The 25376-nt window shown below is 47.0% G+C and overlaps 1 protein-coding gene across 3 annotated transcripts in view; it reads left to right on the top strand.

Moving 5' to 3' along the window:
• The window catches only part of STAT5B (signal transducer and activator of transcription 5B), a 64134-nt gene that overhangs the window by 36009 nt on the left and 2749 nt on the right, over window positions 1–25376 (top strand). For 2 of the 3 annotated variants that reach the window (XM_060080440.1, XM_060080441.1), the window contains 17 exons: window positions 2364–2501; window positions 5645–5801; window positions 7024–7113; window positions 8030–8204; window positions 11343–11473; window positions 11716–11867; window positions 12340–12495; window positions 12915–13094; window positions 13458–13545; window positions 13623–13745; window positions 14664–14756; window positions 16895–17101; window positions 18220–18314; window positions 18414–18544; window positions 20189–20359; window positions 24559–24610; window positions 24909–25016. In XM_060080440.1, the coding sequence (XP_059936423.1) occupies window positions 2374–2501; window positions 5645–5801; window positions 7024–7113; window positions 8030–8204; window positions 11343–11473; window positions 11716–11867; window positions 12340–12495; window positions 12915–13094; window positions 13458–13545; window positions 13623–13745; window positions 14664–14756; window positions 16895–17101; window positions 18220–18314; window positions 18414–18544; window positions 20189–20359; window positions 24559–24610; window positions 24909–25016 (2237 nt within the window). In that variant the 5' untranslated portion in view covers window positions 2364–2373. Of the gene's footprint in view, window positions 1–2363; window positions 2502–5644; window positions 5802–7023; window positions 7114–8029; window positions 8205–11342; window positions 11474–11715; window positions 11868–12339; window positions 12496–12914; window positions 13095–13457; window positions 13546–13622; window positions 13746–14663; window positions 14757–16894; window positions 17102–18219; window positions 18315–18413; window positions 18545–20188; window positions 20360–24558; window positions 24611–24908; window positions 25017–25376 lie in introns of those variants that run through there. The other variant, XM_060080443.1, reaches the window with a different exon arrangement.

Below are 25376 nucleotides of genomic sequence, written 5' to 3'. Positions count from 1 at the left end.
TCATTCTTGCCAAAGCACCTTCATCCATCCCATCCATCCCTTTACCTTTTGCCCAAAAAAACATGCTTTGGTATCTCTTCCAGTTTTCCAAAATCTTGGGATATGATATGAGTCATTTGATTAGAAATTATATTGTACAATTAAATGTCTTCCACATATTTGATTGTAATGTGGGATTATTTCTGGAGAGAGCTCTTTTATCCCAGTCTTTCTCCTAGTAAACCCTCAGCCATGAAATTTGATGTCCTGGGTAATCTTACAGTGATCCCAGCCTTAATGCTCAAAAGCCGTAAATCGTACACTGCTCAAGTGTTCTACAGCATTGCACAAATCTAAAATAGGTAACTGGCACCCACCACACACCTCATTGTTGGCTAACTAACTTGTCCCATAAATAGCTCTGTGTTATGCGATCAGACAACTACAACTAACAGAGAAGGGATTTTTGTTTCCTAACACACTTGCGTGGTCTCTGGTATTCAATAAAATCAAGGTCTAATTCACCATACCCTGACTATAACACAGTTCTTAGGAGAATCGTGCAAATCCGTAGCCAGATAGTTTTGGCTGGGATTCAAGATATCCCTGCCTTATACCACTTCCACAGAGTTAGAGCAAGATTCCGTTTTAGTCCCCTTTGTGTACATGAAAGTCCTGTTGCTGTCACAGTCTGGTTAATCCCAGAGAGTTTCTGCCAAATGAATTAAAAATTCTTAGATGAGGGCTTCCCTGGTGGTGCAGTGGTTAAGAATCCGCCTGCCAATGCAGGGGACATGGGTTCGAGCCCTGGTCCGGGACGATCCCGCATGCCGCGGAGCAACTAAGCCCGTGCGCCACAACGACTGAGCCTGCGCTCTAGAGCCTGCGTGCCACAACTACTGAGCCCGTGTGCCACAACTACTGAACCCCGCGTGCCTAGAGCCCGGGCTTTGCAACAGGAGAGGCCACTGCAGTGAGAAGCCCGTGCACCGCAAGGAAGAGTAGCCCCCGTTCACTGCAACTAGAGAAAGCCCGTGCGCAGCAATGAAGACCCAACACAGCCAAAAATAAAAAATAAAATAAATAAAATAAATAAATAAATTAATTAATTAATTTTAGGTGAGTCTGAGAAGGCATCATGGTAGTTTTATAAGACTGTTCTGAAATCAACAGTGTGTTTTAAAAACCTACCCACCATTGCAATATAATGGTTCTTGCTCCTAACTCTTAGCTGGAATGTGTTGTTTTTATGTCTGAAAGATTTTTAAATGCTATAATTTTAACAGAACATTGCTTTGTAAATTCCTAAGCAGTAAATCAGAAGGTGAACCTTGGGGTTATTTTTCCAAATAAATCTGTGCCCTTTATGTGTAAACAATTACTGCTCAGGTAAATAGTGATAATACATAGGGTTCCATCCGTGCTTTAGATACTATCACTTTTCTTTTACTGGGCCTTTTTTTTTTTTTTTTTTCCCAGTACGCGGGCCTCTCACTGTTGTGGCCTCTCCCATTGCGGAGCACAGGCTCCGGACGCGCAGGCTCAGCGGCCATGGCTCACGGGCGCAGCCGCTCCGCGGCATGTGGGATCTTCCTGGACTGGGGCACGAACCTGTGTCTCCTGCATCGGCAGGCGGACTCGCAACCACTGCGCCACCAGGGAAGCCCTACTGGGCCTTTTTTAAAATGGCAATATGTTTACTGCATTTCTTAAAAGTCAAAATACCAAATCTAAAACAAGCGATTTTTTTACAAAATCCCTGTGCTGGTTATTTATCATTACTGTTGAAATGCTGCTTACTGTTGCTTCAAGTTTGGAACACATGTAAAAGAAAGAACATGTCTGTGATATCAAAGCTATAGGCAGTTCTTCCCTTAATGCTGGATTTGTACTTTTGCTTATAGGACTTCAGTACATTTTATAGTCAGAGCTTCATAGACCCAGTTGTATACCTTTCCATGGCCACACTGAATTTTGAAAACATTTTGAAGCTAAAATTCAGTTCAAGAATACTGATCTTGGGCCTCCCTGGTGGCGCAAGTGGTTGAGAGTCCGCCTGCCGATGCAGGGGATACGGGTTCGTGCCCCGGTCTGGGAGGATCCCATATGCCGCGGAGCGGCTGGGCCCGTGAGCCATGGCCGCTGAGCCTGCGCGTCCGGAGCCTGCGCGTCCGGAGCCTGTGCTCCGCGACGGGGGAGGCCACAACAGTGAGAGGCCCGCATACCGCAAAAAAAAAAAAAAAAAAAAAAAAAGAATACTGATCTTTAGTCTATCAAAAAGGGCTTAAATGCATTTATCTCTGGCCTTTATAATCGAGTATTTACTCTAATGGATTTAAAAGGGGAAGAAAAAAAGCTCACCCAAACCACTGATTGTTTAACAGATCGTAAACCATGGCTGTGTGGATACAAGCCCAGCAGCTCCAAGGAGATGCCCTTCATCAGATGCAAGCACTGTATGGTCAGCATTTCCCCATTGAGGTGCGGCATTACTTATCCCAGTGGATTGAAAGCCAAGCTTGGTAAGTGAACAAAGTTTTTTCCATCATATTTTGTGAAGCACAAGCATATTGAAGTTTTTTTACATATATAAATTTATTTATTTTATCTCTTTATTCTTGGCTGCGTTGGGTCTTCGTTGCTGCGCATGGGCTTCCTCTGTTTGCGGGGAGCGGGGGCTACTCTTCATTGCAGTGCATGGGCTTCTCATTGCAGTGGCTTCTCTTGTTGCAGAGCATGGGCTCTAGGCTCACGGGCTTCAGTAGTTGTGGCACTCGGGCTCAGTAGTTGTGGCGCACGGGATCAGTTGCTCTGCAGCATGTGGGATCTTCCCGGACCAGGGCTCGAACCCATGTCCCCTGCATTGGCAAGTGGATTCTTAACTACTGTGCCACCAGGGAAGCCCCATATTGAAGTTTGATTGGAAAGACAACATAGTGAATACTCTATAAGTTGTACATTTATAAAGAAAATTATGTGACCCATGAAAAGGTATTTAATTCCATCTTAAAGTTTGACAAGATGGAATAACTATTGGGATTTTTTAAAATAGGATTTGTTTCCTTTAATAGTAAATTGTGGCTAAAAGCATTAAAATATTGCTGCTAATAAAAAACAGTTAGCAGATATGTTGTGAGTGCCTAGCAGTGTTGTAGTTAGTAGAGTTCATAGAAAACGCTGAAGCCCTTGTCCACAAAGAATTTAGTGTTTAATGGGCAGATAAGGTATGAATATGCATACAATTTAATAAAGTGTATTGTTAACAAGGTTAACAATGGTGACTTCGGTATTTTCAAATTTATATGTTTTATATATACATATATATATATATATATATATATATATAGGTAAAGACTAAAAGACAGTACACCAAAATGTTAACAATAATTACATCTTAGTCACAGATTTAACAACCATGTTTATTTTTCTTATTTCCCAAATTACTGTTTATATACCCAGGGGGAAAATTGTTCTTAAATTCTTTCAGAATTAGTACAGTGCAGTAGACTGACAACAGACCTTTTTAATCAACACCGTTATTGCACACCAGGCAGCAGGCTGTCTGCTGTTCTGCTCAGGGCCTGGGCACGTGTTGGTTGGTTACCAGTCTCAGTCTGATCTGTCGTATTCATCAGATACTTGAGGCCTCCACCGTCATGGCCAGGAGAGCAGGGGTCCTCATTGACAGAGCCCTGGAGAAACCAGCCTTTATGTTACTGTTTGAGGCGAGCTGTAAACCCGTCGGTAATGTTGCCTCTGAATAATTGCATTTGTGTGTTAGTAGCAGATTTCTGTTCAAAAGCTGGAGAGCACCAAAGGAGGGCAATTTTCTAGGCAATTAAAAAAAAAAAACAGAACTCAGCCTCATGTAACTGACAAAAAAAAGGAGCTACATATGAGCATGTCAACTGTACCTCGTTTAAGTGCTTTTCCATTTCATTTTCATTTTCTGTTAAAGATTTGGAGAGTTCAGAAAAACATTAGTAGGAAGTTTCTGTTGATCTAAAGTTTCATTTAGTAAATTTCCCATGCAGTCTTCTTACTGAACGAATGTTAAGAGACTTCTGTTGATATCAAGGAAAACCTGAATTTTATTCGGTTTTGGTTTTAAGAATATAAAGATTTTAATTAAAACATCTTCAGTTCTTCACGTTTAAACTAAAAAAGTTCATATATATATGTATTCAATATCTATATATCTATATATCTATATATATAGATAGATAGATGGCAGAGAGTTAAGTTTTGAAGTACGAGAACCAGTAGTACTTGATTTCCATGAGTTGTGCTCAGAGACGGTCACTTCTTAAGAGTGGAGCATTATTTCCAGTCGAAACAGAGGTGCAGAGCTGCCTTCCTTCCTTCCAGGCTTTTATTCAGACATATTTAGTACATAGCACACACATATTTGAAATTTGGCTTTCTCCACTGCCTTCTCAAAAGTGCAGGTTCGAGCATATTATTTGATGAAGTACTGTGTCAGTGTTTTGGTATACCTGTTTGTGCCCCCATTAGAAATTAGTTGCTAATGACTTCAGGGCTGTGTAGAGATGACAGAGCTGCTTAGCTATCACCAGATCTCTTGTTTGGCTTCAGACCCACCAGCAGTAATGAATGTTATTTCAGCCTTACAGCTGTTTGTTTTCTTCAGTGAGCTAAGTAATTTAGTACTGCCCAATAGCAATTGTTGCCTAAGTTGTTTAAAAAAAAGAAAGAGAGGGCTTCCCTGGTGGCGCAGTGGTTGAGAGTCCGCCTGCCGATGCAGGGGACACGGGTTCGTGCCCCGGTCCAGGAAGATCCCACATGCCACGGAGCGGCTGGGCCCGTGAGCCATGGCTGCTGAGCCTGCTATCCGGAGCCTGTGCTCCTCAACAGGAGAGGCCACAACAGTGAGAGGCCTGTGTATCGCAAAAAAAAAAAAGAGAGTCAGAGATGAGGGGAAGAGTGGGGGAGGAAAAGGAGGGAGGGAGACCACCCAACCCCTGTCAACAGTTAAGTGGCTCTGAATTAATACGAAGCCCGTAGAGTGATTTCTGTGGTTCACTGGAGGAGTTAACGTTGCCTACATGTCCCAAATCTGCAACTATTGATGTAAATGTTTGACTTGTGTAAATACTTGTAGGCATCTTCTGTCTTAATATCCCATTTCTAGGGCTTCTTAGAAGTAATGATAAATGTTGACTCACCTGCCTTTACTTAAGAAATACTCTATGTGAAATTAGCAAGACATAGAACAAGTCGAGGCTGGAAAAAACACATAGAACATTCTTGACCCTGTGCCCCTTTACACCCATGAGGGGGTAACTATAAATAGGAAATTATCAGAGTCCCTATTTCCTTCAGAGTACACAAAGCACTTTCCTTTTCCCTTCATTCCTACAAGCAAATAGCCTAAGCACCAGAGCAAGTCAGTAGGAGAAAGAGCAGTACATTGCAAAGAAAAAAGAAAAGAAAGTATACTGTACATCCCACTTAGGTAATTAGTGGATTAGGAATAGATTACTGTAGGTATCTAGTCAATTTGAATTGGACTGTTTCCTAAAATTTGCAGTGAGCATTATAAAGAAATTACTTTAGCCAAAGAAAAGGTGTGATGCGTTGAGGCTGCATTTATACAGGCTGTGTGCATGTATGTATACATATGTATGTAATTTCTTTCCCCTAGGGACTCAATAGATCTTGATAATCCACAGGAGAACATTAAGGCCACCCAGCTCCTGGAGGGCCTGGTGCAGGAGCTGCAGAAGAAGGCTGAGCACCAAGTAGGGGAAGATGGGTTCTTACTGAAGATCAAGCTGGGGCACTACGCCACGCAGCTCCAGGTGGGTGTGATCTTGGGGCCTCGAGGCTCCAGGTGGGCATGAGCTCCCGGCCACGCAGCTCCAGGTGGATGTGAGCGCCAGGCCACACTTCATTCTCTTCCCTGCAGGGGCGCTTCCTTCATTCAGAGATTTTCTCTTTCTTTAACCCAAGGTTGTTGAGTCACATGTGACATGTATAAAGTTCTTATTGCTTGGCTTTGTGGTTGTAGCTGCCTTTTTTAAACTTTTTATTTGAAAATAATTTCAAATGTATAGACAATTATGAGATTGATACTAAGAACCCCTACCTACGCTCAGACTCACCTGTTGTTAACATGTGCTTTACTGTATTCTCCCTCTGCGTGTACACGCATGCACACACACACTCACACATACTTTCGCTTGAGAGTAAGTTACATGCATCACGTCCCTTTGTCCGTAAGTATTCCAGTGTGCGTTTTCTAAGAATATGCATCTTCTCTTATGTAGTTATAGTACAGTTATCAACTTCTGCAAATGTAACATCAATACAACACTTTTAGGTAATCTTATACCTTTATTTCCATTTTGTCCACTGACTTACTGATGTCGTTTAGGGCATTTTTTTCCCCCTCCAGCCCAGGATTCTGTTCAAGATCACATACTGCATCTAGTTGTCCTGTCTCTTTAACCTCCTTTCATATGGAACCATTTGTCAATCTTTCTTTGTCCTTCATTACATTGACATTTTAAAATAATTCAGCTCCTCTATTTTTTAAGTATAAAATGGACCTTATTTGGGGTTTGTATGAAGCTTCCTCATGATTAGAGTCAGGTTACACGCCCCTGATCAGAATTCTAAATAAGTAGTGTTGTGTCTTTCTCAGGGTATCACATCCAGAGGTGTACAACGTCCATCTTATCCTCATTGGTGGTAGTAATTTTGATTGCCCAGTCAAGGTGGTGTCCAGTTTCTCCTCTAATATGGCCTCTTTAAAATGTATTCTGTTTCCAAGCATGGTGCCCTTACTTTAAGCAAATTAAGATGCAAGAAATAGAATAATTTTACCTTCTTCCTGTAATCGGGTTTCCCACAATGTGCTTTTCTTGTCCCCGTTGGCATTGGAGGAGCAGCTTTTCTCACGATTACACCACTGTGTCACTAGGAGTCTCCATCATAAGATCTGGCCCCCTGCTCTGAGGTACCGTTCGGCCCCATAGCATGGAGTGGAACAAAGTGATGTTTGCTCTTGGATTCTTTCAGAACACGTATGATCGCTGCCCCATGGAGCTGGTCCGCTGCATCCGCCATATTCTGTACAATGAACAGAGGCTGGTCCGAGAAGCCAACAATGTGAGTGTCCATGGGTTTGGGGAGAGGCATTGGGATGTCCTTTCTTGCCCAGCTCTTTCTGGACCCAGCTTTGTCAAATTGACTCGGTGTGCATCTGTTGGTGTCACTATAAACAGAGCATTGTCCTAAGAAGCCCAAAGGAAATAGAAGACTGGTCTCTGTAACCTTGATGAGATCGCAACCACAAAGCAGTGTGAACAAGTGCAAAATAATTTTACCCCAACTGAATTATATTTGAGGAGAGGCATGCTTATATTCAGGTGGGATTACTTAAGAACAGCCTCTGCTCACCCCGCAACCCCGCAACCAGGTGTTGAAGAAATAGATCCAACCAGGGCAGTTCAGTGGCTGGATCCACAAAGCCCTTGTGGATGCCTCCCCGTCACTTCATCTGGGGTCTCCAGGACACCGCCTGTGAGTGGTTCACCCTCTTCCCTCAGTCACAAGAAGGTCTCGAGTGAGGACACAGATGATGTGTGTTCCCACAGCCTTGTCCCCCACTGTGTCCCCAGCACCTAGCACAGGTGGCATTGGGTCAGTGAGTGACTGTGAAATGAGGGGTCGTCATCAGTAGTAGGAAAACCCAGGTAACTCCTGGGACATGTTGAGTTCTAGTCTCTCCAGAGAGAACCCCGACGGACCCTGTGTGCGTTACTCTGGTGGAGGTCAGAAGCTTTCTGCAGTACTTTGTGAAGATGCCGTAGTCGGCCAGGTCTCCTGGTGCTCCTCTTTTCCCACTCCACCCCAACTCTCACAAATAACACTTGCAATTCTCTGACTGAAAGTTTAGCTTTTGGCATCTCAGCCCAGTTATAATGCGAGCATCGCCCTTTCCTTGGGACTACGGCCTGAGGCTTTCTCCCATCCTCCTGCCCAGCTCATCACTGCCCACACTTTCTCCCTGATCTGTCTCCAGGGTAATTCTCCGGCTGGAAGTCTCGCTGATGCCATGTCCCAGAAACACCTTCAGATCAATCAGACATTTGAGGAGCTGCGACTGGTCACGCAAGACACAGAGAATGAGCTGAAGAAGCTGCAGCAGACTCAAGAGTACTTCATCATCCAATATCAAGAGAGCCTGAGGATCCAGGGTGAGGCTGGTGTAGGAGGGCAGCGTGTGTCTGGGGGACGGGAATGAGGACTAGAAAGAAGCTGGTCGGGTTGGAAGAGAACCAGTTCTCCATTTAGAAGCGTTTACCTCTCTCTGGAGTAGCAGAGAATCATTTGCATTGAAGGCAGTGCAGGAGGCTGAGGCTTTGGAAGGGAAGAAGACAGGCGCTGGCCCTTGGAGAGCTTGGGGTCTCACTCTGACTACCCATATCCAAGGAGCTCCTGGGCTGTGAGGGAAGACGTTTCCTCTTGTGGGAAGGAGCACAGGGACTAAGGAAACAGTATCAGACAGTACTTGATGTGGCAGACATTTTGTAAGTGATGCTTTATGGAAATGTTAAATTTTCTAAGCAGGGAGGGTATTAGGGCCACGGGGGCTGTGTTTTACAGCCTTTTAATGTTGTTCTGTGTGGTTATTCGGAGAGGCCGTCCTGCGGCAGAGCAGCTAGTGCATCTCCGTTAGCCCTTATAGACACGCGCTCCCCTGCCTGGGGTGAATCCTGTTGGCACTTGGGTACAGAGTCAGAATTCAGTCTGGAGCCCCACGAGCGCCCCCTATTGACCTTATAGAATTTGGCAGGGTGACTTCAATACAGGCATGCTTTGGAGATGCCAAGGGTTTGATTCCATACCACTAAAATAAAGTGAATATTGCAGTAAAACAAGTCACATGAATTTTTTGGTTTCCCAGTGCATATAAAAGTTATGTTTATCTATACTGTAGTCTTTTGAGTGTGCAACACCATTATGTCTAAAAAAATGTGCATACCTTAATATAAAAATATGTTATTGCTAAAAAATGCTAACCATCTGAGCCTTCAGCAAGCTGTCGTAGTAATATCAAAGATCACCATCACAAATATAGCAATAATGAAAAAGTTTGAAATATTGCGAGGATTACCAAAATGTGACACAGAGACAAGAAACAAGCAACCGATAAACTTGCTCGACACAGGGTTGCTAAAAGCCTTCAATTTATTTTAAAAAAAATGCAGTACCTGTGACATGAATATATTGCAGCACAGTAAAATGAGGTGTACCTGTAGTTTCCTCTCCCTGGTTGCATGCCCAGTTCAAAATCTCAGAGAAGCTTTAGCTCAACCAACCCGCCATGAAAATACACATGCATACACGTACCAGGTGCTCCTGTACTACCGTGCCTGTGGGCTCCGTTTTAGAACTGTATTAATACTATTTATTAACTCTGTCCTCCCCAGGAGAATATAAATTTGTTGAGAAGGAACTATGTCTTTTATCTCTGTACTCTGAGATTAGCACAGCCTGAATCATTGCAGGTGTTGAGTAAATGTTGGGGGGATAATTCTAGCAGCTCTTCTTCAGATCTGAATCCATCCCAGACTGACCCGAAAGAAAGGAAGGCCCTCCTGCTAGATTAGGGAGCAGGTCATTTCAGGCTATTATTTCTACCCAAGGCCGTTGACTTGTTGACAGTACTGATGATCCTATTCTGGGGTTTTCTGTTTCCTATTTGTGAGGTTGGGTTTCGACTCTGGTTTGGGTTTGTCCCCATCGTGCAATGTCAGTTCAGTCTCATTTATCAAGTGCACCCATCAGAAACTCACACGACTGATCTGCCTGTGCAAGGGAAGTCTCAGCTCCCTCCAGTGGAGCCGACAGTTGCCTCAAGTCTCCTGGCGTCCTTCCCAGAAGCTTCTCCAATTTGCCAGGAGAGACCTAAGTGGGTCACTTGCATAAGGAGGCTGGGCCTGGTGTTGGGATCCCCACCACCTCCCTGTGGGTGGCCGGGTTCCGAGGTGGCTCTCCAGATGATTCTGCTCTGTTCCGTACCTGCTCAGTCCCCCGCAGTCATGTTACAGCCATATTTCTAAGTTCTCTTCTAGTTCTGGGCTTTCCTGGCTGTCTAGGGTTGCTTTAGTGTGTCCTTAGTTGCTTTTGTGCGTCCATAGGGCAGGGCCTCGGTCAGTGTGACACGGCCCTCAGAGGCCTGCCAGGAACTTGACCAAGACCTGCTGACTGACGCTCTCATCTTCTTGACTCAGCCCCAGTAAGGACCGTGGGACGTTCCAAAAGCCTATTGGTGGGGGTAGGAATGGCAGCATCTCGGATGGTGATTGCCTGTGGAGGGAGGGATGGGGATGCCGGCAGGGGAGGGTGTACAGGTGCTTAACTGTGGAAATGTTTACTTTCTTAAGCTGGCTTCTTGATACACAGGTATTCCTTTCTATCAATACTTGCCTAGGTCTTAAGTATCATATGAGAGATTTTTTTGAAAAGGCCTCGTCGGTGAGGCCTCGTTACCTTATTCCCGCCGTCGATGAGACGCCTGACAGCTGGTGTGGAGAGGAGCTGCCTCCCTCTCTTGAGAGAATCTTGCTGCTTTCGTGTCCCCAGTGGCCCTGGACACTCTGTGTCTCTCCCTCTTCCGGCTGGTCTGCTGAGCTCACAGTGACCCAACCTGGACAAACATGTTAGGCCCCTTCGGCACCTGGAGAAACCGCCCCCTTCCCCGAGGAGAGGCTGCTGTGCTCAGCCCCGCGGAGCAGGGCCTTCCTGATGAGGCTTCGTCCTGTGAGGTTGGGGCTGAGAGCTGCTCCGTCAGCCTTTAATCCTGTCCTGTAACCCATTGGCCATGAGGACTGACTCTCACCTGGCCAGGCAGCTTCCTGAGTATTTTCTGTATCATTGCTTATGTAACATCACAGCAGCCACTGAGGCAGGTGCCGTGATTCTCCCATTTTACACCTGGGGAAGCTGAGGCATAGGAGAGTGAGGTGATTTGCCCGAGTTCACCCACCTTTTACACGGCGAGGACACACTTCAGAGCAGGCAGGGTGGCTCTAAGCCGGACCCCGCGTGGGGAGAGGAGGGCTGGGTGGGCAGGGAGGCCATGGGCTGGCTCCTCCTCAGCTGCACCCCAAGCTTCCGTCTCCCCACTCCCCAAGGGGAGCTGAGAGTCGGGGGGCCAGGGGACGGAGCCCACTCATCTTTGGGCGCCATGGCTGTGGAACCCTGACTGGCCACTTGTCAGCTGTGTCCCCTCCAGGGTTTTGCCTCCAGAACAGGTGAGTGCAGTTCTGCCGGACTCCCTGCTGGACCCGGGGAGGTCATGGTCGTGGGTGTCCTGTCCCCTCCTCCAGCTCAGTTTGCCCAGCTGGCCCAGCTGAACCCCCAGGAGCGTCTGAGCCGGGAGACGGCCCTCCAGCAGAAGCAGGTGTCCCTGGAGGCCTGGCTGCAGCGCGAGGCCCAGACGCTGCAGCAGTACCGCGTGGTGAGTGGGCTCTGCGTCCCCCCGCTCCCGGGCGTGGAGGTGACACCCCTAGCCGAGCCGTCCTGGGGACCTGAGGGAGGGAGAGAACCAGGAGGAGAGCGGGACGCAGCAGAGCAGGAGGCCAGAGCCTTCCCCCCTGTGTGGGCACGCAGGGCAGAGCGGGTCGGCAAGGGGTGAGGGGAGGCCATGCGGGGCTGTTCTGAGAGCCCAGAAGGGCCGCTCCCCCGCCGCCCGCCCCGCAGGAGCTGGCCGAGAAGCACCAGAAGACCCTGCAGCTGCTGCGGAAGCAGCAGACCATCATTCTGGATGACGAGCTGATCCAGTGGAAGCGGCGGCAGCAGCTGGCGGGGAACGGAGGGCCCCCCGAGGGCAGCCTGGACGTGCTACAATCCTGGTAATGGGTGTGGGGGGCCGGGCGGGGGCGGCAGGGGCTCAGCGGGGCGCCACCGGCTGCTGTCCTGCTCCTGCGTTTACGTGCGCAGCCGGCTCCCTCTGTCGGGGCCCAGGTCTTATTTCACCAGTGGTCTAGTTCCTGATGCAGACTTTGGTGCCCCCGTCCTGTGCCACCTCCCCCGGGAGGGGCGTCCCTGGGTGAGGGAGTGGGGTGGGACCAGGTGTGCAGAGTGACGCTCAGGCTGGTTGGACCCAAGTCAGGGTCGCTCCTCCTGTGTGTTTCTTTGTGTTTCTGGAAGCCAGGCCAGCCGTGCTCTGCTCAGTGGACAGGCCAGGCAACTAAGGCGCCGAGCCTTCCTGGGGCTGGAGCTGGGTCTGGGCCTTCCCCCCAGCCTGGGCGCCTTCTGGCTTCTGGCCTGGAGGAAGGTGGTGAAGCCTTTGTCCTTCCCTTTGGCCTCGGGGCTCCCGTGCAGGTGTGAGAAGTTGGCGGAGATCATCTGGCAGAACCGGCAGCAGATCCGCAGAGCTGAGCACCTCTGCCAGCAGCTGCCCATCCCCGGCCCCGTCGAGGAGATGCTGGCTGAGGTCAACGCCACCATCACAGACATCATCTCAGCCCTGGTGACCAGGTGATTGCTGCCTCTTGGCCACGCCCAGGCCCCATCCGGTTGGCCTGGGTCGCGGGCAGCAGGGTCTTCACAGACAGGGCGCTGCGCTCCGGCTTAAACCCTTCCGTCTCTGCCTCACACCCTCATCCCATCCCCCCCTGTCGCCTGTTGCCGTGGCCTCTTGCTGTCGACCTTGCCCAGTTTCTCTCGTGGACACTGTATGGGCTTGTTCCCTGCAGCCCGTTTCAGCTGTTGAGTTCACCTCACTGCCTCCCCTCCTGCCAGCTCCCCCGACTCGCAGTGGCCCCCCCGGGACCGGGGGCTGTGCCACAAGCCCTTCCTTCGCCTGCTGTGCCCCGCGCAAGGCGGCCTCGCCACGCGGAGGGAGGGACCGAAGCGCTGTCCCCTGAGGCGTCCCCTGGTCACTTGTGTCCCCGCAGCACGTTCATCATCGAGAAGCAGCCCCCTCAGGTCCTGAAGACCCAGACCAAGTTCGCAGCCACCGTGCGCCTGCTGGTGGGCGGGAAGCTGAACGTGCACATGAACCCCCCCCAGGTGAAGGCCACCATCATCAGTGAGCAGCAGGCCAAGTCGCTGCTCAAGAACGAGAACACCCGCAAGTACGTTGCCCTCGAAATAGGAGGAATGGGATCCCCCCTTCTAGGAAGTTTCTAGGCCTGGCCATTCCTTTGTAGGAGCCCCATTAGCTCTCTGTCCCCTTCCAGCTCTCAGAGAAGCAGTAAGGGGGTTCTTCTGTGACGAAACTATGATTTAGTAGGGATATGTCTAAAGGAAACTTCTTATGTGTTTTATGTACATTTATTTCTTGGATAGATTATACAGCCTAACCCCGATCTCCTCTTAAATGACTTAAGTTTTTTGACAACCTTCTTTGTTTCCTCCTACCCCCCCACAATATGTTTTCTGCCTTGTGTGTGCTGAGACCCTGTATGGGTTTAAAGTTGAGTCTGTCTGATTTGCAGTGATTATAGCGGGGAGATCTTGAACAACTGCTGTGTGATGGAGTATCACCAGGCCACGGGCACCCTCAGCGCTCACTTCAGGAACATGGTGAGGATGGGAAAAGAGGATGAATGAATTTTCTGTAGCTGTTTGAGGGCTTTATCCTCTATTTTTCTCCTTTTCAGTCCCTGAAACGAATTAAGAGGTCTGACCGTCGTGGAGCGGAGTCGGTGACAGAAGAAAAATTTACAATCCTGTTTGAATCACAGTTCAGTGTTGGTGGAAATGAGCTGGTTTTTCAAGTCAAGGTGTGTGTGTGTGTGTGTGTGTGTGTGTGTGTGTGTGTGTGTGTACTTTATATCCCAAAAGAATTGTTTTGATCACAGAGTATCTTCTTGTGATAATTTTTTTAATTTAATTTTTATTTTATATTGGAGTATAGTTGATTTACAGTGTTGTGTTAGTTTCAGGTGTATCTTCTTGTGATTACTGATGAACAGAAGTGAGGAGACCTCATCCTTAGGACTCTTATCTCTTAGATTCTCTTAAGACAAGAACAAATAATAACAAAATGAAGTAGCTGGAGATATAGGTAGAAGCGAACCAAGAGAAACATCACTCAGGATGGATTTGAGTACAGTTGTAGTAATTTTAGACATTTGTTACTTGCTCTCTTTCCCCAGAAATGTCTCCATTTTTCTTCTCTTTTCTCTCTTAGTCTCTAGCTTTGAGAAACTTACTCCATCCTTCAGACATATCTAAGAAATACCTAAATACCAAAATGTCACACAGAAATATCTCTTTTAAAAATATCTAAAATTTCTAAGACTGTGCCAAAGTGCAAAGTCTTATTATTCCTGGAGCCCTTCCTATTCTGTATTCAAGGGTGACATTTACTGAAACTTGTAGAGAGAATAAACGTGTTGTGATATGGGCTTCCCTGGTGGCGCAGTGGTTGAGAGTCCGCCTGCCGATGCAGGGGACACGGGTTTGTGCCCCGGTCCGGGAGGATCCCACATGCCGTGGAGTGGCTGGGCCCGTGAGCCATGGCCGCTGAGCCTGCGCGTCCGGAGCCTGTGCTCCGCAACGGGAGAGGACACAACAGTGAGAGGCCCGCGTACCGCAAAAAAACCAAAAAACAAAAAACATGTCGTGATAGAAAAAAAGGGGAGGAGGGCAGAGCGTGTGGCTGCAGGAGCTCAGCCCTGCTCCTGTGTCTTTTTCAGACCCTGTCCCTCCCGGTGGTGGTGATTGTTCACGGCAGCCAGGACAACAATGCGACGGCCACTGTTCTCTGGGACAACGCTTTTGCAGAGCCTGTGAGTGTATTCTTTGGGCCTGTGGGTCTCAGGATTTTGATGCTGGTGTCATGAATCTCTTTCAAGCCTCTTTATCCCCATCAAAAGGCATAGAAGGAAAATGCTCTTTTCCTTAGTGGGAGGCAGAATGGAGAGTATGTGGAAAGTAGAATGAGCAGGGGCTTGAAGCAAGGCCAGGGTTTCAATTCAAGCTCCAGCATTGCCTCACTCTGTGACAACAGGAAATTTACTTGACCTCTCTGAGTCTAAATTTCCCATAAGTGTCTGCAACACAGGGAGAGTAACGCTCCAGAGTGTCGTTTGGAAGATTCATTTAGGTGATACACAGAATGCTTGTCACATAGTCAGTACTCTGTAAATAGTATTTTGAATTGTGGGTGAAACCATGAATGGAATTTGGGACTCCCAGGTTTCTTCTAGAGGTTGTACCTCTCAGGAAGTCACTTAGCTTAGAAGTTGCTTCCTTTCATCTTCCCTCCCATGACTGAGGGTGAGATTTAATGTCCTTTCCAAATTTTAGATTCTGTGATTCATCCCAAGTCTCATGAGGATGAGAGGCTTTGTGTAAAGAAATAAACATGATTCTGTAGATTTATGCACCCAGATGCTATCTGGTTACCACTCATGCGCTGCTTGATCATTTTCAAAACATTTCCGTAGGCAGAGTTCCATGTGTTGGCATATTTCCAGTAGAGATTAGTCCACAAAAGCATGATAAAAGGTTAAACTTGTTATTTGGGACATAAAAGTGTGTCCTTCTCTAACGTGGCTCTAATGTGAAGAGTACAACTTGGCGTTTTCAACAGGCCTCTTTAGAGAACGATATTTTTGCTGTAGGGGTGAGATTCTTAGCAGAAGTTCCACGATGCTTGTGCTACAAACCCTGCGTTTCAGGCTCCTTTTAAAAAATATCTGCCTAAGGAGCTTGAAGCCTTGATCCGAAAGAGGATTTGGGATGAACAATCAATTAGAACAGGAAGACAGCTGATTCACTGACTGAGTAGACATTTAAACAAACAAACAAATAAATGAATACATGTATAGAAATATATATAGGAAAGAATGAATGAGTGAGAATCAAAAGACAAGGAAAAAATTAAAATTAAAAAAATACAAGCCTCCTGGATAGGATTGCCATGCCTGCTCTCACTTCCCTCCCTGTGCATCCACAGATCTCACTGCTCATGTAACTCTGGCATCTCCTGTGATATGTCATTCCTAAAGTATCTTGTCTAAATAAGTAAGCATTTTTAACATTTTTAGTTACATTAATGACTAGTGTACATCTTATGCTGTTTTTGTATTTACTTTTAATTTTTTTATTGAAGTATAGTCAATTTACAATGCTATGTTAGTTTCTGGTGTACAGCAAAGTGATTCATATATATATATATGAATATATGTATATATATTAAGTTATTTCACTTTGAGCTAGAGTTCTTGGCAGAAGGGGTCAAGGGCAAGGATGACACTTGTGCACACACTGACACTTGTGCACACACTGACACTTGTGCACACACTTACGGACACATGCACACATTCTCTCTCTGTACCTAGAGAACCAGTCTTGTAGATTTTGACTCCCTTTGAGTGTCAAAGCCAGACCTTGGTCATATTTTGTTTTCGTGGCTGTTAGAAAGCAGGATTGGGCAGAAATAGAGACACAGATGTAGAGACAAACGTATGGACACCACGAGGGGGTAAGTGGTGGTGGGGGGGGTGGGATGAATTGGGAGATTGGGATTGACATATATACACTAATATGTATAAAATAGATAACTAATAAGAACCTGCTGTATAAATAAATAAATAAAATTCTAAATAAATAAATAAAGGAGTGAGGAGAGAATGATTTAAAAAAAAAAGAAAGTAGGATTGCACTGTACATCCAGCAGCTCATTTGCAGGACACCACAGGTAGCCCGAGGTTACCGTCGATAAGTTGTGTGTGAAGGTGGTAAAATGGAACCTTCCGAATTTCACAGAAATGCATACCCCATGGAAGTCTGAGTTTATCCTCAGGCTCAGCCAGACAAGTGTCTGTAACTCCATCCAGCCATCAGGGTTTTTCTTTCGTAGGTTGAGGGAATAAATCATGCAACTGTTTTCTCCTAAGGTTCTGGCTTCTCTCCCCACCAGGGCAGGGTGCCGTTTGCAGTGCCTGACAAAGTCCTGTGGCCGCAGCTGTGCGAGGCGCTCAACATGAAATTCAAGGCCGAAGTGCAGAGCAACCGGGGCCTGACCAAGGAGAACCTCGTGTTCCTGGCGCAGAAGCTGTTCAACAGCAGTAGCAGCCACCTCGAGGACTACAACGGCATGTCCGTGTCCTGGTCCCAGTTCAACAGGGTGAGGGACTCCACCCTCTGCAGTTAGATTGGCCCCTGCAAACCAGATCCCTCAGGGGTCTCCCTGCCCTCGGCCCTCATTCCTCATGTCTCTAATACGACGTGCCCGTGGTAGTAGGAAGCTTCTGAATAGATGGACAACCACATACTTTTTTGTGTAGAAAATTATGTTTGACTATATCAGCAAATTGGGCCTTGCACGTGGCTAGTGCATTTTCTTCCTTTGTAAAGGAAACAGCAAAGCGAACGGCAGCATAACTCATGAGCAGGAAGGCTTTCCTGATGATGACAACTCCGTGGCACTGTCCCCTTGACTCTCTGATGTTCCTTGATGTGTAATGCAAAGTCAGGCTCCCGTGGGACCCTCAGCCTGCAAAAGAGGATGCTGATGAAGGAAACTTTGCCTCTAGCATCTGGTAGTTCAGATGTCACCCATCACATCTCTGATTATAAACTGAACGTTCGTGTCTTTGCTTACGTCCCCCACCCTCTCACCGCACGTGCCCTACTTCAGAGATCTCACAGTCTCTGAGTGGAACTCTTTTAAATGGTTGTGTGCTAACCAGCTGGCTAACAGGTTCACTGGTGGTCAGAGGAGGTTTGACAGGGAAGCAGGAGGCCTAGGTGGTCTGTCTTTGCCATTGCAGTACGGCTCCTGCCTTCCACCGGAATCAGATCACTGCATTTTGCTGATAATTGTCGGTAACACGCGTATGATGGAGTGTGCTCTGTGGCCTCACAGTGTGATCTCATCCCATTCAGATTTACAGGTTTCTCAGAAGCTCCCAGGTGATGCTGCTGTTGCTGGTCACAGACCACACATCAAAACCAGCAAAGGACTAGTCAGCCTAGATACGGGGGAAAGTGTGTGTAGCCAGGGTCCTCTGGGTGCTGGTAATTGCTCTGTGGTGTTTTCCCCTTCTTCCGTCTTTTCCCCCCTATTCTGTTTTTGGGTTGTAGGACCATTTGGTCAAACTCAGGTAGGTGTGTATATTTGTATGATTCTGACAATATAGATGTTGTTTTCCATTTAATTTTTCCAGTTAAAGTATATACAGGTAATAATATCCCAAGTGTTAACTTTTGCCTTCTTATGTTCATTGTTGTATCTCCAACCAGGAGAATTTACCAGGACGGAATTACACTTTCTGGCAGTGGTTTGACGGTGTGATGGAAGTGTTAAAAAAACATCTCAAGCCTCATTGGAATGATGGGTGAGAATCGTCATTTGTTAAGTCGGCAGTAGAGTAGCAGCAAGGTCTTTTTTGTGGCATTAAAACATCACACTCTGCTTCTGCTCCTTTGTGACCCAGGGCTATCTTGGGTTTCGTGAACAAGCAACAGGCCCACGACCTACTCATTAACAAGCCTGACGGGACCTTCCTGCTGAGGTTCAGTGACTCTGAAATTGGTGGCATCACCATTGCTTGGAAGTTTGATTCTCGTGAGTGCCCCTCCCTTTTTAAGACATAGCTTGGCTCTGGTTAGGTGCTTTTGTTGCAAAATTACTTTAACAATTTATTGAGTACTTATTATTCCTGGGCACGAGTACTAATTATGGGAAGCAGAAATGTATAACCATGACACAGCTGCAGCTTGTGTAAAATCTTATTATGGGAAACACAATTACTAATTTTGAGAAACACAGATGTACAACCCGACATATGGCTACATGTGATGCAGTATCCTGTCCAAAATCTCAGCTGCTTCCCTTTTGAAATGTTTGCCTTCTTATTACTCAACCTTGAGCTTATTTCAGTAAAGAATTACTCTGTTGTTTGGAGTCGTTAGAGTGGAAATAATGTGCTATTTTCATTATTCCTTTATCCTAACGTGAGGATACTACCATTGGTCATTTCCATCCAAGAATGTTAGTTCTTTCCTCTGAGCCTCACGGTAAGACAAGAGTAGCTTGCTAGTTTTTTGTGACTTAAAGATTTTAATAGCTTTTAATGACTCTCATGCACCCTCTGGCTACGGACACACTTCCTATCTCTTTTACATACTTTTGTACAGGGAATCAGGGACTGGAGTCAGCAAGACGTTTCTTCTAGGGAGGAACAGAATACTGTTTGAACTGGAAACTACCTGAGATCGTTAGATCTCTAGGAAAGTGGTATATGCGTTACCTGCTTATCTACCCATGACTTTTAAAAACTACTTAATCGGGGTTTCCCTGGTGGCGCAGTGCTTGAGAGTCTGCCTGATGATGCAGGGGACACGGGTTCGTGCCCCGGTCTGGGAAGATCCCACATGCCGCGGAGCGGCTGGGCCCGTGAGCCATGGCCGCTGAGCCTGCGTGTCCGGAGCCTGTGCTCCGCAACGGGAGAGGCCACAGCAGTGAGAGGCCCGCGTAATGCAAAAAAAAAAAAAAAAAAACTACTTAATCGGGCTTCCCTGGTGGCGCCGTGGTTAAGAATCCACCTGCCAATGCAGGGGACACGGGTTCGAGCCCTGGTCCGGGAAGATCCCACATGCTGCGGAGCAACTAAGCCCGTGCGCCACAACTACTGAGCCTGTGCTCTAGAGCCCACGAGCCACAACTACTGAAGCCCGCGCGCCTAGAGCCCGTACTCCACAACAAGATAAGCCACCGCAACTAGAAGCCCGCTCACCACAATGAAGAATAGACCCCACTTGCCGCAGCTAGAGAAAGCCCACATGCGGCAACAAAGACCCAATGCAGCCAAAAATAAATAAATAATATATAAATTTTTTTTTTAACTACTTAACCTACAACTTATGGTAATTTTTTTTTTTTTTGCGGTACGCGGGCCTCTCACTGTTGTGGCCTCTCCCGTTGCGGAGCACAGGCTCCGGACGCGCAGGCTCAGCAGCCATGGCTCACAGGCCTAGCCGCTCCGCGGCATGTGGGATCTTCCCGGACCGGGGCACAAACCCATGTCCCCTGCATTAGCAGGCGGACTCCCAACCACTGCGCCACCAGGGAAGCCCTATGGTAATTTTTAAATGGAGATTTTTATTGGGACAATTTTAATGGAGAGCTTTATTTGTCGTATATTTGGGTTTTAAGATTTCCTGTTCAGAAATCATATTTAGACTGTGATTATTCTGTTTCTTGATATAGAGGAAAGAATGTTTTGGAATCTGATGCCTTTTACCACCAGAGACTTCTCCATCCGGTCCCTGGCTGACCGCTTGGGAGACCTGAGTTACCTTATCTACGTGTTTCCTGACCGGCCAAAAGATGAAGTGTACTCCAAATATTACACCCCAGTTCCCTGCGAGCCTGCCACTGGTAACAATGTTCGCATTCTGACTTGGTTTCGTTGTGATTTTGGTTTTGTTTTAGGTGTACGTGTGTGTCTGTGTGTGTCAGTCTGTCTGTCTGGCATGAAAATCTACGCAGTTAACAGTTGTTGCTGTTTGAGCTCTATCCAGGGCAGATGTAAATCCTGGGCTATTTTCTTCAGTTATACAAAAAACACATCAGCCGCCAACCCCAAATATCAAATTGAAGGGAATAAATTGCTTTTAATACAAGCTTAGATCAAACAAAATTAGGAAGGTAAAATTTTGTTTTTCAAAACAGAGATGGTTTTATTGTTTTCTGAGAATAAAAGTATTATGTATTTATTGTAAAATTTCCAGAAAAGTATAGAAAAGAAAAGAGATATCACACAACATTTCTTATCTCATCAACGTAAACAATTTAGTGAATGTTCTTCCAGTCAACGTAGATATGTATTCTGTCACTCAGTCACCAGAGGCTTATTAAGCACTTCCTGTGTGGGATTGCAATCTAATAGCAGAAGGAAGACAATAAACAGGTAAACAAATAAATGTATCTAGTGATGGCCACTATGAAAACAAATAAGGTGAAGGGATAGAGAAGTGACGGCGTGGGGGAGTGCGGCACAACACTTCACTCGAGTGATCAGGGAAGGCTCCCCTGAGGAGGTGACATCAGAGTAGCCCTGAATGAAGTGAGGAAGCCACACATAGATCTAGAGAGAACATTCTAGGCCGAGAGAACAAGAGCAGAAACCCTGAGGTGGGAGTGAGGTTGGCATGCTTAGAAAACCTCACGAGGGGGCTTCCCTTGTGGCGCAGTGGTTAAGAATCCGCCTGCCAATGCAGGGGACCCAGGTTTGAGCCCTGGTCTGGGAAGATCCCACATGCCACAGAGCAACTAAGCCCGTATGCCACAACTACTGAGCTTGCCCTCTAGAGCCCGCGAGCCGCAACTACCGAGCCCGTGTGCCACAACTATTGAAGCCTGTGCTCTGCAACAAGAGAAGCCACCGCAATAAGAAACACGCACAGGACTTCCCTGGTGGTGCAGTGGTTAAGAATCCGCCTGCTGGTGCAGGGAACACAGGTTTGAGCCCTGGTTCGGGAAGATCCCACATGCCGCGGACCAACTAAGCCCGTACGCCACAACTACTGAGCTTGCCCTCTAGAGCCCGCAAGCCACAATTATTGAGCCCATGTGCCACAACTACTGAAGCCCGTGCGCCTAGAGCCTGTGCTCTGCAACAAGAGAAGCTACCGCGATGAGAAGCCTGCATACCGCAACAGAAGAGTAGCCCCCTCTCGCCGCAACTAGAGATGCCCATGCGCAGCAATGAAGACGCAACTCAGACAAAAATAAATAAATAATTAATTTTATAAAAAGAAGCACGTGCACCCAACCAAGATAGCCCCTGCTCGCCACAACTAGAGAAGCCCGTGCGCAGCAGCAAAGACCCAACACAGCCAAAAAGAAATAAATAAATACGTTTATTTTAAAAAGAACAACACTCATGAGGACCCGAGAGGCTGGAGCTGGATGAGCAGGGGAGAAATGGTGGGAGATAAGGGCAGAGCAGTGGGAGGGACCAGATCATGTCGGGTTTGGGTTATAACCATACGTCGTCATTTGTGACCTGATTATTCTTTCACTTAAAAATACATCACAGGCAGAGTTACAGGTTAGTAAATATAAACGTACAGCATCATTGTAACAACTGCATAGAATTCCATTGTATGGTGATCCTATGTTGGTTATTTAAGATACTTAAAATTTAAGTTATTCACAGTTTTTCTCTTGGTTAATATTGAGATAACCTGGTACATGCATCTTGTTCTACTGTTTCCTTAGGACAAATCCCTAAGGTAGAATTTGTGTCAAGGGGTATATACTTTTCAAGCACTTGGACACATCTGTCCAGAGTTGCCCTCCAGAAGGTGGAATCCGTTTCCACTCCCACAGACGTCTGTTTGAGTATCTGCTTCTCCATCCTCCTCTTGCCAGCGTTAGTGTCTCTTCATCAGTTTCATGTTTGCCAGTCTGATGGGCATAAAAAATGATACTCTTAGTTCTTAACTTTCATTTCTTTGACTCTAGGTAAGGTCGAAACATCTTTTCATATAAAGATAATAATAACAATAATAGATAGAATAATACTAGCAGCTAACATTTGTTGAATGCTTACTTGCATACCAGACACTTTTCTGAGCACATTTCAAATAGTTTCTCATTTAATCCTCAAAACAGGTCTGTGAAGTAGGCACTGTCACCACCCCCATGTTACATTTGAGGAGCTGAGGCACAGAGGGGTGAAATAAATTGCCAGAGGTATCACAGCTAGGAAGAGGCCAAGCCAGGGTTTGAGCTCAGTCTAGCCTGTACTTCTTAACCTCCACGTTGTTGGCCATTTGTATTTTTTCTGTGGAGTACGTTCCTATTCCTTGCTCATTTTTCTTTTGGAGTTCCTTTTTTTCTTAATAATCTGCGAGTGTTTTTTTATATAGTAAGTAAAGCTTTTATTTTTATAGCAGAGATTTTTCTCAGTGTGTCATTGTTCTTTTAACATTTAGGTTTTATTTTGCTGAAGTGCAAAGACTTGTATTTTCTATATAGCCCAATCTATTGACCTTTTTCCTTTATAGATTCTGCTTTTTGTATCATGCCTTCCCACCTGGTTATATTTCTAGGTGGGGAAATAAGCCAAAATATTTTTAGGCTTACGTGATATTTTTGGATTAAACCTACCACTGCTTCTTTTTGTTAGCACAACTAATCTAGATTTTTCAATCCTATTTTTACAGCATTTCTTTGTTTTTTTTTAATCTTTTCTGCCATTCTGTAAAATTCTCTGTAGACCATAAAGCACAAAAAGCATGAGATATTTTGAAAAGGCAGCTCCTGACATTCGAAGCCCCAGTAGAAGCAGGTCAGGATAACAACCAATGTGTGACCCACGCAGCAGTTCATTCTCTTGGGCTGAGTCATCCTTCTGACCTCAGCGGAATCTTCACTGTCTGATATAGTTAAGCTTATACTTATTTCCATATTTACACACCCAGGAAACAAGATTTCATTCACCGACTTCAGACCATCACATTCCTACTACCTACTTAGCTGGATTTCCGTAATCAGCCTTTTGAAAAGGTAACTCTAGCTTATCTGCTAGGTTATCCCTAGCCTGCCACGTCCCAGTGGGGATGCCGTGGAGAGTGAGACACAGCAGCAGCATTCTTTTTAACCAGCCACACAGCATAGACAGCACCCACTGGGAGGCACGACCATCATATTGCCCCCGAGTGCAGAAACCCCACGAAAAGAGCACGCAGACACCTGACACCTGACAGAGTGACATTCCCTTTCCTAAACGGGTAGAAGCTCAGAACTAGAGTAACTCCCGGGATCCTCAAGTCAACTTAATTCCCCTCTAATGCTTAGATTTTTCCGCATGACCCCCACCGAGTGCTGGTACACCTTCCACGTGAAAACCTCCAGTGAGGAAGAAATCAGTCCTTCCCGAGACTGTGTCGGGGGTTCCTGCGATGACCGCTTTCTTCCTTATTCGAATGAGAATTTGTCCCGCTGCACCCTCCTCCTGTTGGTCCTCGTTTTGTCCTCTGTCTTTCTGCATCTGCGACTTTAAACTTTTAAAGATATGTTTTCTGGGCCTCCCTGGTGGCGCAAGTGGTTGAGAGTCCGCCTGCCGATGCAGGGGATGCGGGTTCGTGCCCCGGTCTGGGAGGATCCCATATGCCGCGGAGCGGCTGGGCCCGTGAGCCATGGCCGCTGGGCCTGCGCGTCCGGAGCCTGTGCTCCGCAACGGGAGAGGCCACAACAGTGAGAGGCCCGCATACCGCAAAAAGAAAAAAAAAAAAAAAAAAAAAAAAAAAAAAAGATATGTTTTCTTTTTACAGTTGGTATGCAGTTAATGTTTGATTTAGATTTGTATTGAAGTATATCTTTCCTGTGGTTTGAAGAATTAATTAACACATCCAAGCCAACTTGGAAGCTGTCTTACCTTGCGGTGTCAGTACTGAGGCTTCTCCTCTACTGGGTCTTCCTAACGGATTAAAAGATGTGCTTATACTGGATCCTAAGATAGAATGAGGCAGTTATGTCTCATCCTAAGAAAAGGGGGGGTTCTTCAGGGAGGCTCATCTTCATTTCACTTGAGAACTTGGGTTTTCATCACTCTTTCCCCTCGGCAGCTAAAGCCGTGGACGGATACGTGAAGCCACAGATCAAGCAAGTGGTCCCTGAGTAAGTGTCCCGGGTCCAGCTCTGGTCTCCTCCTCTCTTCAGGTGGCCCCTGAGCCCCTCCCCGCTGAGGCTGCCTCTCTTCTCCTCTCACCCCCCACCTGGCGCTCCTCACCCCTCACCGCCGCCCCTCCTGGGGAGGGAGCTGGGCTTGGTCACCAGGGCGTCGGTACCCCGGGCCCCACTCCTGCGGCCAGAGCCCCAGCCTCAGCGGGCACTGTGTCCTTCCGCACCTGAGAAGGACACGAAGGTGGCCCCTGAGCCCCTCCCCGCTGAGGCTGCCCTCTGCTTCCTCTCGCAGGTTTGTGAACGCCTCTGCGGACTCTGCCGGGGGCAGCGCCACCTACATGGACCAGGCCCCCTCCCCAGCCGTGTGCCCCCAGGCTCATTATAACATGTACCCACAGAAGTAGGTTGTGTTCTCCTGGGGCTCCGTGGGGAGGAACTGGGCACCCGGAGGGCTGGTGGGCAAGGAATCCAGAGCTCCTCTAGGTCTGAGACCACCCAGGCCAGGCCGGGCTCTGACACATGCCCTGGTGGGAGGGAGAGATTCAACCAGTAGATGTTGGTAGTTTAGAGTGGGGTTGGGCAAATGTCACCTGCTCCCCTCTCTTAAAGTGGAGATTTTTCTGGCTCTGTGTAAGGACCAGGTGGGGTTTAGGTGTGTGCGGGCAGCCAGTGCTGGGGGCAGGTAGGCTGGGTATTTTAGTCCGAGTCACTGTCCAACCAGCTAGCAAAGGACTCTGCCCCAGGGTTCAGGTCGGAGTGC

Source organism: Mesoplodon densirostris, chromosome 18 (assembly GCF_025265405.1).
Source record: "Mesoplodon densirostris isolate mMesDen1 chromosome 18, mMesDen1 primary haplotype, whole genome shotgun sequence".
Taxonomy (NCBI): Eukaryota; Metazoa; Chordata; class Mammalia; order Artiodactyla; family Ziphiidae; genus Mesoplodon; species Mesoplodon densirostris.
The sequence above is the reverse complement of the archived record's forward strand: the minus strand, read 5'-3'. Positions and strand labels throughout refer to the sequence as shown.